This window comes from Pygocentrus nattereri, chromosome 8 (genome assembly GCF_015220715.1).
Source record: "Pygocentrus nattereri isolate fPygNat1 chromosome 8, fPygNat1.pri, whole genome shotgun sequence".
NCBI lineage: Eukaryota > Metazoa > Chordata > Actinopteri > Characiformes > Serrasalmidae > Pygocentrus > Pygocentrus nattereri.
Genome location: NC_051218.1, coordinates 2082685 through 2096713, shown reverse-complemented (window position 1 = coordinate 2096713; position 14029 = coordinate 2082685). Strand labels below are relative to the sequence as shown.

General features: G+C 37.2%; 2 protein-coding genes across 6 annotated transcripts in view; one reads left to right on the top strand and one right to left on the bottom strand.

Annotated features, from left to right (window-relative positions):
- The window catches only part of tcp11l1 (t-complex 11, testis-specific-like 1), a 350112-nt gene that overhangs the window by 265457 nt on the left and 70626 nt on the right, over positions 1-14029 (top strand). The window lies entirely within an intron of this gene.
- Positions 3029-14029, bottom strand: part of wt1a (WT1 transcription factor a) — a 34342-nt gene continuing 23341 nt past the window's right edge. For 2 of the 4 annotated variants that reach the window (XM_017685696.2, XM_017685698.2), the window contains 3 exons: positions 6011-6100; positions 5318-5410; positions 3029-3325 (listed from right to left, as the gene is read on the bottom strand). In XM_017685696.2, the coding sequence (XP_017541185.1) occupies positions 3204-3325; positions 5318-5410; positions 6011-6100 (305 nt within the window). In that variant the 3' untranslated portion in view covers positions 3029-3203. The remainder of the gene's footprint in view (positions 3326-5317; positions 5411-6010; positions 6101-14029) is intronic. The other 2 variants (XM_017685697.2, XM_017685699.2) reach the window with 1 other exon arrangement.

The following is a 14029-nucleotide window of genomic DNA, read 5'->3' as shown; positions in this document are numbered from 1 at the left end:
CAAGAATGGGAAAGAATTCCACCTCCAAAGCTTCAACAATCAGTGTCCTCAGTTCCCAAACGCTTATTGAGTGTTAAAGGAAAGGTGATGTAACACAGTGGGAAACACGTCCCTGTCCCAACTTCTCTGGAACGTGTTGCAGGCATCAAATTCAAAATGAGTGAATATTTACAAAAAACAATAAAGTTTATCCGTTTGAACATTAAATATCTCGTCTTTGTAGTGTGTTCAATTGAATGTAGGTTGAAAAGGATTTGCAGATCATCGTATTCATGGTTTCACACAGCGTCCCAACATCACTGGAATTGGGGTTGTAAGTTTAACATATTGGCTATTATAGAAAATATGTCATAACTTTTGTACAGTTGGCATTGTATGTTACGCCACCCCCCCCCCCCAACCAAAAAGAGTAATTGTGCATTAAAATGTGCAGTAGTGTGATCTCCGTAGAGGGTGTGTTATTTATTTTCCCTATAAATCAGCAAAACATATTATTTGACATGGGCTGCCTAAACCTTTGCATATGACTGTATCCTCAGCTTGTAACGTTCAGAGCTCTTGAAAACTGAATGAATGTTAATCAGTAGGGCAGTTATTGTTTATACGTTTTTCCCTCTACTCACCTGGCTTTTTACAATTAACAGTGTGCCAACCAGCCCCGTCCTCCCTCATTGTACAGTTAACAATGTGCCAACCAGCCCCGTCCTCCCTCATTGTAATGTATTCTTGAATGAACCTATGGTGTTAACATCATGATATCTCCACAAACTCTCTTAGGCTTCACTATCAGGTCCAACCTTCAACCACTGCGGACGTTCACAGGATTACAGTGAACAGATGAGTTTGTACTTGTAGACACATTAATAATGGCTGAAATGACTGACCACAGCCGTGCTCAATATCAGATCTGTCAAAACACTTGACTGCCTATCTAACCCTGAGACGAGGATTACGGATTAGGAAAAAATTCATTGTGCGATTAGCCATAATCCTTCGTTGAGTAAAACCCAAAGCAAACCAGACATTTTTTTTGCTGATGTCAACAGTTTAATTATAAAAGGAAAGATTATTGGTAACGTACTGCATATACTCATATTACACAGATAAAACACGCAGTTTAAGAAAAACAAAAACAAAACAGCTCCACTCGAGTAGTTTTCACATTTCCTGTTTTTGCTAATGTGAGTCACATTTTCCGTTTAAAAAAAAAAAAAAAAAAGAAAGAAAGAAAAAAAGAAAAAATCTTTTTCTTGTTCCAGCTGTGGACTGACAGTAATATTTACAACTTGACCACAAACCATAGTCACATAGCCAGTGTGACCTACTCATAATTTAACCGTTTATGGTTAAAGAGAGAGGCTATTTACAAACGGCACAGACAAGAACTTAAGGGAGTAAACCTTCATCATAGGTCTAGTCATACCAACACTATGCTGAACTACAATATAATGAAGAGGGCTGCTGGATATGTGGTTTAATAAACAGAGAAATGCTCATTCCATTGAGAGAGATTTAATTTACAAACAAAAAAAAAACATAAAATAAATTAGTCCAAAAATTCCTAAGAGCTACTTTCGTAAATGTATAACGTGCACATATTACTTTACATCTCAACTGCACTAGCAAATGACAGAAGACAGTATTATTCCCTCTCTAGGAAGGTCTTTACATGCTAGCACTGATGCACTGTCTGGACTGAGAGACTGCGGTTGACTGACCGCACGTACGTTACTGTGGAAAAAGGAGACCGCCTTCAATTTATTTCATTTCCGGGCAAAATCAGCAATAAGTACAAGCTATTCATTTTCAGGAGATGCTTCTGATGTGATTAGATGCAAGATAATCCACTTGCAAAAGGTGAAAGTCAAAATAAGTGAAAATAAACAGTTAAAAAATGATAAATAGCCAGAGAGAACATGGGACTCACAACCCATAACAACCACCTGGAAGACCTGGTAGACCGACAAACCTGCCCCCATCAGATAAACAGCACTGAAAGCTTTGATCTCTGAGAGAGAGGAGAAGATCAAGCTGCTTCAGATCTGAAAACATCCACAGGGGTTTCTGTCCATCCTTCCACTGTGAGAAGCGACAATTAATCCATTAATCGATTAGTTGTCAACTATTAAATTGATCGCCAACTATTTTGGTAATTGATTAATCGGTTTGAAATCTTTTTTTTTTTTTTAAGGTAAAAATGATCTGATTTCTGCTTCTTAAACTTGAATATTTTCTGGTTTCTTTACTCCTCTGTCACACTAAACTGAATATCTTTTATGGTGTGGACAAGAAAAGTAGTGTGAGGACGACTCAGCTCTGTGGGTCTGAAAGGACGTGTAGCTGATCAAGAAGAACCTCACCGAGAAAAGGAGACGGACACATCGACCAAAGAAGCTGAACGATGGACTGGCCACCCCAGAGTCCAGACCTCAGCATCACTGAATGGGTTTGATTACGATGAACCAGCTTGTAGGACTTAGTTTGGAGGTGTGTCTGCAGATTCTTTGAGGAACTGAAAGTGAGTCTCCTGAAAAGAGTAGAAGCTGTAATAAAGGTGAAGTGTGGAGAAGTTGTTGAGGTTTTTTTTTTTCCGACCCTAAAAAGTGAATAACTTGTACTTAATGGTCATTTTGAGTGGAAGTGAAATGTATGACTGCCTTTTGCACAGTGCGGTACCTGGCCAGCGCCACGTAGATGTGCTGTTATGTCTTAGTGCTGCTCTATCAGCTTCCACTGCCCAAGCTTGAGCAGTGATCATTCATGAGGCCACAGCCAAAACCGCTCAGGTCAGCAACACAAAATCAGTGTTGTGCTTAAAATAATGCTTAAATGTTTTCTACGCTTACACTATACAATGTTTTTATTCTGTTTCAGCATGTCAGAATGGATGGGTGATATAGCTACTGGTCAGTGGTCAGCTTTGTTTACACCTGTTGTGTGTAAAGTCATGATTCGGGAAGGAGAAGTGGATCTTAGTCAGGCCAAACTTTAGGTCAAAGTCCAGTCACAGAGACACGGCGAGCAACACTGCGGTTTAGTGGGTTTTGTTTTCGTGTTTTCTTGGTTACTCATCAAGGACATGTTAAATTAGCTGTGTTAGAGCAGAGGAACGCTAAACCGAGCAGAACCAGGCCCCTCTAGGGCTGCAGTTTGACATGTGACAGCAGAATCTGCAGGTCCTCGCCGAAGCTTGGTCAGGGTCTTCAAATGGCCAGCTGTAGCTTGGTCAGGTTCCTCTGGTGCATGTTGTGGTGCCGGACGAGTTCGTCAGATCTGGCAAACTTCTTTTGACAGTTTGGCCACCTGCAATTAAAGGGCTTCTCACCTGAGTGTGGAGAATGAGAGAGAAGAGCACTTTAGATTGGGTCAGGACCGTATATATGAGGTAAAGGAAGACCATTTAATGAGGAAAATCAGTAACGAGGTCAAGCCTAACTTTGGAAATGAGAAATATTAAATCTTCTGAAGAAGAAATTTCGGTAGCACTTTCTACGAATGTCACGTTTGTAAGCATCTATAAACACATTTCTAACATGTTATGATGCATTCATACTATAAGTATGGTTATAAATATTTATAAAAATGAATTACACTGAATTGCACTTTATAGCCATGTTTATTATACATTATGAATTGTTAATATATTCATATTTATAAAAATATTAATAAAATAGTGTTTGTAACATGTTATACTGTCAGTGCCAAAGACGTCACTGTGGAGTGGAGGCCTGGAGAGGGAGAGGGGAGATAGTCGAGATAGTTGAGTGCTGTCATTGTGATTTGTTCCCTCACTGGTTCTAACGTCAAGCGCTAGAACCCTTCACTCTGTAACACTACACTACACTACAGTACAGTAATGTTGATTTCTGCTGGCGTTCTATTGGATATGCAGTGTTAAGTGAGTGCCAGGCTAACGGTGGTGAACATTAACAGTGGTGAACATTAACGGTGGTGCACATTAACAGTGGTGAACATTGACTTTCCCACATTGGGTGAAACTCTGATGTTGCTCTAGTTTAAACTCTGACATTTGAAGCCTGTAATGAGTTTTATTGTGTTTTAGTGTTTCAGTAAATCCTTCAGTAAATTCTTCAACCTGAAGCCTCAGTCTGAACCCTGGAGGAGGCTTTAGTCCAGCACGCTCCACTTTACTTAGAGCGGACTAATACAGCTTATGAGCTCTTATAATGTGTTATGAACACTACTTATAATGCATTATGTTAACAATTCATAATGCATGGAAATAATGTGTAATGCATTTTTATAAATATTTATTGCCATGTTTATAATGCCTTATGAATCCATTATAACATGTTACGAATGTGTTTATAGACGCTTACAAAGGTGACATTCATAGAAAGTGTTACCAAAATTTCTAACAGTGTCACTGTCATAAGAAATGTTCTGAATCATTTTTAGATCGTTTGAAAATGCTGTTAAAATAAAACATTTAATGACTAACAGACCATTAGAAATGATACAGAATGATTGAAATTCTTGTTAATTTGACATTCATTCAATTTAAGGGTGTTTTTTAGGATTTCAAGAATTTCAAGGTTGTTGCTAAGTGATAACACCTCACTGTGTCTCATACCAATATTAATATCTATCTATCTATCTATCTATCTATCTATCTATCTATCTATCTATCTATTTGTATTTAAAATAGGTTTACACTATAATCTATATATGAAGTACATTTACTGGAAAACAAGTAAAAATGCTAAAGATTTAAAGGGTTATTATTAAATCTTACACGTAACACAACTAAGTTACCCTTATCTAACACTGTTCATAACAGTTAGTGTGACTCCTTCTGAAGGACTCTTATTATGACATTCCCTTTGTTTGTATAGCCGTATACAAAATTGGCAAAATTGACAAAAAAATAAATCTATCAGTTGCCTATAAATCATAAATAAAGTTATAGTCACCTATAAATAAAGTTCCCATTTTGGCTGTAAAATAACTCAAGACCGTGCTTGAAGCTCCACTTCCTTCCAATCTAACCATCCTATCAGTTTCCATGTCTACGTTCTCTTCACACCCCACCACCACCCGCTCTCCTCCCTGTTCCTCGGTCCACTCTCAGTCCGGTCTCTTTTCTTCAAAAAGCTGGGTCCAGCCTTCTAGCAGAAGGCGTTCAGATCTCCCGCAGAAGTTCCGACAAAGGCCTGAGCCAAACTCGCAAGAAGGTTTTCTTATGACAGCGACGACTGATTCTTCACTACATGCTTCATGAATAACGTGTGACCTCTTAGATAATAAAAAAGTGAGGATATAGAGCAAAATTTGAAAAAATAAAAGTTTTACGCACTTGTTTTACCTGTATGAGTCCGGGTGTGGGTCTTAAGATGGTCTGACCGTGAGAACTTTCTCTGACATGTCTCACACTGGAAAGGTTTAACACCTAGTGCACACACACACATATAGACACAGACACACACACACAAAGAGAGAGAGAGTGTAGGCTACAATAGAGGCCAGGAGGGAATCTCCTATAAGAGGAGGCAGACTTAAAGAGGAGTATTACATCGCAAGGTAGTACTACAGAGTGTGGAGCTGGATGATCAGCCTGTGTGCCCTGCCAGCTCTGGCTTGTAATACATCAGCAACACTTTCGCTGAGAGGCTGTGAATCAGAAAATCAACCCTGTACTGACACTTTCTCACAGTTTTAACTCACTTTATATCATTACGATAAACAGAATGCACTGCTTTATGTCACTACGCTGGACAATATTAGGTGGCCTGTTCATTAACTGTCACCTGTATTAGCATGAATGACTCATATATAAAATAAACAACTGCCTCGGAAAATGAGTCATTTCTGCACGTTCAGCATAATTTGCGGTCTGCTTATTATGGGCTTTTGGACTGCGGCTTTTTTTTATAAAGAACTGGCTATGTCGGCATCTTTCCATTAGAGCAAATGGTCTAAAGAGTGAGGGAAGAAGGGCAGAAGACAGAGGAAATGGAGGACAGGATAGATGAGGATGGTTGAGTCAAACCTGTGTGTCTCCTCTGATGCCTCTTCAGCTGGTCTGACCGTGAGAACCGTCGGCCACAGTCTGTGAAGTCACACTGGTAGGGCTTCTCACCTGCAACACCACCATGGCCAGAGTTAACTCAAACTTTATTGGTTCATTAACAGCTCAAATCTTACTTTACTCCCTAATGTTGTCCAGACTGGGGGTAGCACAGCATCACCAAGCAGAGAGGCTCTGCCTTGCCCAGTGGCACAGCTTCAAGCAGGTTGTATCTATGATTCTGACACAAGAATCCCATCACAGCTCAGTCACCAACCAGGGATGCCAAGTCAGCTTGGAACTGAAACCAGGGACCCTTTGGTTATTGACATGCAAGTCGTACCACTAGGCTACCTGCCATTCTGACTCTCAAGCATGACTCTTAAGCACTACTGGACCTGCTTTAGTTACATAGAGTTTGGATATTACTGGTTGATTAGTTCAGAATAGCGTATTCCCAGAATTCCCACAGATAGACTGGATAGAGCCGGGATGTTCACATGAGTGCTTCACCACACTCAACAACAATAACAACAACATTAACAAAATGCTGTTGGTTTTATTATTCCATTACAGTGGACTGGGAAAGGACTATTATTACTGTAAAAATGTAAAAGTACACACACTAGAGATTCATACTGGATTAAAATCGCTCCACAATTATTACCGTCAGACTGTAAAACTACATACTGCAGATTCATACTGGATTAAAATCGCTCCACAATTATTACCGTCAGACTGTAAAACTACACGCTGCAGATTCATACTGGATTAAAATCACTCCACAATTATTACCGTCAGACTGTAAAACTACACACTGCAGATTCATACTGGATTAAAATCACTCCACAATTATTACCGTCAGACTGTAAAACTACACGCTGCAGATTCATACTGGATTAAAATCACTCCACAATTATTACAGTCAGACTGTAAAACTACACACTGCAGATTCATACTGGATTAAAATCACTCCACAATTATTACAGTCAGACTGTAAAACTACACACTGCAGATTCATACTGGATTATAATCACTCCACAATTATTACAGTCAGACTGTAAAACTACACACTGCAGATTCATACTGGATTAAAATCACTCCACAATTATTACCGTCAGACTATAAAACTACACACTGCAGATTCATACTGGATTAAAATCACTCCACAATTATTACAGTCAGACTGTAAAACTACACACTGCAGATTCATACTGGATTATAATCACTCCACAATTATTACAGTCAGACTGTAAAACTACACACACTGCAGATTCATACTGGATTAAAATCACTCCACAATTATTACAGTCAGACTGTAAAACTACAAACTGCAGATTCATACTGGATTAAAATCACTCCACAATTATTACAGTCAGACTGTAAAACTACACACTGCAGATTCATACTGGATTATAATCACTCCACAATTATTACAGTCAGACAGTAAAACTACACACGCTGCAGATTCATACTGGATTAAAATCGCTCCACAATTATTACCGTCAGACTGTAAAACTACACACTGCAGATTCTTACTGGATTAAAATCACTCCACAATTATTACCGTCAGACTGTAAAACTACACACTGCAGATTCATACTGGATTAAAATCACTCCACAATTATTACCGTCAGACTGTAAAACTACACACTGCAGATTCATACTGGATTAAAATCACTCCACAATTATTACCATCAGACTGTAAAACTACACACACTGCAGATTCATACTGGATTAAAATCACTACACAATTATTACAGTCAGACTGTAAAACTACACACGCTGCAGATTCATACTGGATTAAAATCACTACACAATTATTACAGTTAGACTGTAAAACTACACACGCTGCAGATTCATACTGGATTAAAATCACTACACAATTATTACCGTCAGACTGTAAAACTACACACTGCAGATTCTTACTGGATTAAAATCACTCCACAATTATTACCGTCAGACTGTAAAACTACACACTGCAGATTCATACTGGATTAAAATCACTCCACAATTATTACCGTCAGACTGTAAAACTACACACTGCAGATTCATACTGGATTAAAATCACTCCACAATTATTACCATCAGACTGTAAAACTACACACACTGCAGATTCATACTGGATTAAAATCACTACACAATTATTACAGTCAGACTGTAAAACTACACACGCTGCAGATTCATACTGGATTAAAATCACTACACAATTATTACAGTTAGACTGTAAAACTACACACGCTGCAGATTCATACTGGATTAAAATCACTCCACAATTATTACAGTCAGACTGTAAAACTACACACTGCAGATTCATACTGGATTAAAATCACTCCACAATTATTACAGTCAGACTGTAAAACTACACACACTGCAGATTCATACTGGATTAAAATCACTCCACAATTATTAAAGACAGACTGTAAAACTACACACTGCAGATTCATACTGGATTAAAATCACTCCACAATTATTACAGTCAGACTGTAAAACTACACACTGCAGATTCATACTGGATTAAAATCACTCCACAATTATTACCGTCAGACTGTAAAACTACACACTGCAGATTCATACTGGATTAAAATCACTCCACAATTATTACAGTCAGACTGTAAAACTACACACACTGCAGATTCATACTGGATTAAAATCACTCCACAATTATTACAGTCAGACTGTAAAACTACACACTGCAGATTCATACTGGATTAAAATCACTCCACAATTATTACAGTCAGACTGTAAAACTACACACACTGCAGATTCATACTGGATTAAAATCACTCCACAATTATTACAGTCAGACTGTAAAACTACACACTGCAGATTCATACTGGATTAAAATCACTCCACAATTATTACAGTCAGACTGTAAAACTACACACACTGCAGATTCACACTGGATTAAAATCACTCCACAATTATTACAGTCAGACTGTAAAACTACACACTGCAGATTCATACTGGATTAAAATCACTCGACAATTATTACCGTCAGACTGTAAAACTAAACACACAGCAGATTCATACTGGATTAAAATCACTCCACAGTTATTACAGTCAGACTGTAAAACTACACACACTGCAGATTCATACTGGATTAAAATCACTCCACAATTATTACCATTAGAGCATAAAACTACACACACTGCAGATTCATACTGGATTAAAATCACTCCACAATTATAACAGTCAGACTGTAAAACTAAACACACAGCAGATTCATACTGGATTAAAATCACTCCACAATTATTACAGTCAGACTGTAAAACTAAACACACAGCAGATTCATACTGGATTAAAATCACTCCACAATTATTACAGTCAGACTGTAAAAGTACACACACTGCAGATTCATACTGGATTAAAATTACTCCACAATTATTACCGTCAGACCGTAAAACTACACACACTGCAGATTCTTACTGGATTAAAATCACTCCACAATTATTACAGTCAGACTGTAAAACTACACACTGCAGATTCATACTGGATTAAAATCACTCCACAATTATTACAGTCAGACTGTAAAACTACACACACTGCAGATTCACACTGGATTAAAATCACTCCACAATTATTACAGTCAGACTGTAAAACTACACACTGCAGATTCATACTGGATTAAAATCACTCGACAATTATTACCGTCAGACTGTAAAACTAAACACACAGCAGATTCATACTGGATTAAAATCACTCCACAGTTATTACAGTCAGACTGTAAAACTACACACACTGCAGATTCATACTGGATTAAAATCACTCCACAATTATTACCATTAGAGCATAAAACTACACACACTGCAGATTCATACTGGATTAAAATCACTCCACAATTATAACAGTCAGACTGTAAAACTAAACACACAGCAGATTCATACTGGATTAAAATCACTCCACAATTATTACAGTCAGACTGTAAAACTAAACACACAGCAGATTCATACTGGATTAAAATCACTCCACAATTATTACAGTCAGACTGTAAAAGTACACACACTGCAGATTCATACTGGATTAAAATTACTCCACAATTATTACCGTCAGACCGTAAAACTACACACACTGCAGATTCTTACTGGATTAAAATCACTCCACAATTATTACAGTCAGACTGTAAAAGTACACACTGCAGATTCATACTGGATTAAAATCACTCCACAATTATTACAGTCAGACTGTAAAACTACACACTGCAGATTCATACTGGATTAAAATAACTCCACAATTATTACAGTCAGACTGTAAAACTACACACGCTGCAGATTCACACTGGATTAAAATCACTCCACAATTATTACCATTAGAGCATAAAACTACACACACTGCAGATTCATACTGGATTAAAATCACTCCACAATTATAACAGTCAGACTGTAAAACTAAACACACAGCAGATTCATACTGGATTAAAATCACTCCACAATTATTACAGTCAGACTGTAAAACTAAACACACAGCAGATTCATACTGGATTAAAATCACTCCACAATTATTACCGTCAGACTGTAAAACTACACGCTGCAGATTCATACTGGATTAAAATCACTCCACAATTATTACAGTCAGACTGTAAAACTACACACACTGCAGATTCATACTGGATTAAAATCACTCCACAATTATTACCATTAGAGCATAAAACTACACACACTGCAGATTCATACTGGATTAAAATCACTCCACAATTATTACCGTCAGACCGTAAAACTACACACACTGCAGATTCTTACTGGATTAAAATCACTCCACAATTATTACCGTCAGACTGTAAAACTACACACTGCAGATTCATACTGGATTAAAATCACTCCACAATTATTACCGTCAGACTGTAAAACTACACACTGCAGATTCATACTGGATTAAAATCTCTCCACAATTATTACCATCAGACTGTAAATCTACACGCTGCAGATTCATACTGGATTAAAATCACTCCACAATTTTTACCGTCAGACTGTAAAACTACACACCCTGCAGATTCATACTGGATTAAAATCACTACACAATTATTTCAGTCAGACCGTAAAACTACACACTGCAGATTCATACTGGATTAAAATCACTCCACAATTTTTACAGTCAGACTGTAAAACTACACGCTGCAGATTCATACTGGATTAAAATCACTCCACAATTATTACAGTCAGACTGTAAAACTAAACACACAGCGGATTCATACTGGATTAAAATCACTCGACAATTATTACCGTCAGACTGTAAAACTACACACTGCAGATTCATACTGTATTAAAATCACTCCACAATTATTACAGTCAGACTGTAAAACTACACACCTTGCAGATTCATACTGGATTAAAATCACTCCACAATTATTACAGTCAGACTGTAAAACTACACACTGCAGATTCATACTGGATTAAAATCACTCCACAATTATTACCGTCAGACTGTAAAACTACACACTGCAGATTCATACTGGATTAAAACCACTCCACAATTATTACAGTCAGACTATAAAACTACACACACTGCAGATTCATACTGGATTAAAATCACTCCACAATTATTACAGTCAGACTGTAAAACTACACACAGCAGATTCATACTGGATTAAAATCACTCCACAATTATTACCGTCAGACTGTAAAACTACACACACTGCAGATTCATACTGGATTAAAATCACTCCACAATTATTACAGTCAGACTGTAAAACTACACACTGCAGATTCATACTGGATTAAAATCACTCCACAATTATTACCGTCAGACTGTAAAACTACACACACTGCAGATTCATACTGGATTAAAATCACTCCACAATTATTACAGTCAGACTGTAAAACTACACACACTGCAGATTCACACTGGATTAAAATCACTCCACAATTATTACAGTCAGACTGTAAAACTACACACTGCAGATTCATACTGGATTAAAATCACTCGACAATTATTACCGTCAGACTGTAAAACTAAACACACAGCAGATTCATACTGGATTAAAATTACTCCACAGTTATTACAGTCAGACTGTAAAACTACACACACTGCAGATTCATACTGGATTAAAATCACTCCACAATTATTACCATTAGAGCATAAAACTACACACACTGCAGATTCATACTGGATTAAAATCACTCCACAATTATAACAGTCAGACTGTAAAACTAAACACACAGCAGATTCATACTGGATTAAAATCACTCCAAAATTATTACAGTCAGACTGTAAAACTAAACACACAGCAGATTCATACTGGATTAAAATCACTCCACAATTATTACAGTCAGACTGTAAAACTACACACACTGCAGATTCATACTGGATTAAAATTACTCCACAATTATTACCGTCAGACCGTAAAACTACACACACTGCAGATTCTTACTGGATTAAAATCACTCCACAATTATTACAGTCAGACTGTAAAAGTACACACTGCAGATTCATACTGGATTAAAATCACTCCACAATTATTACAGTCAGACTGTAAAACTACACACTGCAGATTCATACTGGATTAAAATCACTCGACAATTATTACCGTCAGACTGTAAAACTACACACGCTGCAGATTCACACTGGATTAAAATCACTCGACAATTATTACAGTCAGACTGTAAAACTACACACTGCAGATTCATACTGGATTAAAATCACTCCACAATTATTACCGTCAGACTGTAAAACTACACACTGCAGATTCATACTGGATTAAAACCACTCCACAATTATTACAGTCAGACTATAAAACTACACACACTGCAGATTCATACTGGATTAAAATCACTCCACAATTATTACAGTCAGACTGTAAAACTACACACAGCAGATTCATACTGGATTAAAATCACTCCACAATTATTACCGTCAGACTGTAAAACTACACACACTGCAGATTCATACTGGATTAAAATCACTCCACAATTATTACAGTCAGACTGTAAAACTACACACTGCAGATTCATACTGGATTAAAATCACTCCACAATTATTACCGTCAGACTGTAAAACTACACACACTGCAGATTCATACTGGATTAAAATCACTCCACAATTATTACCGTCAGACTGTAAAACTACACACACTGCAGATTCATACTGGATTAAAATCACTCCACAATTATTACAGTCAGACTGTAAAACTACACACTGCAGATTCATACTGGATTAAAATCACTCCACAATTATTACAGTCAGACTGTAAAACTAAACACACAGCAGATTCATACTGGATTAAAATCACTCCACAATTATTACAGTCAGACTGTAAAACTACACACTGCAGATTCATACTGGATTAAAATCGCTCCACAATTATTACAGTCAGACTGTAAAACTACACATGCTGCAGATTCATACTGGATTAAAATCACTCCACAATTATTACCGTCAGACTGTAAAACTACACCCACTGCAGATTCATACTGGATTAAAATCACTCCACAATTATTACCGTCAGACTGTAAAACTACACACACTGCAGATTCATACTGGATTAAAATCACTCCACAATTATTACCATCAGACTGTAAAACTACGCACGCTGCAGATTCATACTGGATTAAAATCACTCCACAATTATTACCGTCAGACTGTAAAACTACACACTGCAGATTCATACTGGATTAAAATCACTCCACAATTATTACCATCAGACTGTAAAACTACACACGCTTCAGATTCATATGGATTAAAATCATTCCACAATTATTACAGTCAGACCGTAAATCTACACACTGCAGATTCATACTGGATTAAAATCGCTCCACAATTATTACCGTCAGACTGTAAAACTACACACTGCAGATTCATACTGGATTAAAATCGCTCCACAATTATTACAGTCAGACCTTAAACCTACACACTGCAGATTCATACTGGATTAAAATCACTCCACAATTATTACAGTCAGACTGTAAAACTACACACTGCAGATTCATACTGGATTAAAATCACTCCACAGATATTAACATAAGACTGTAAAACTACACACTGCAGATTCATACTGGATTAAAATCA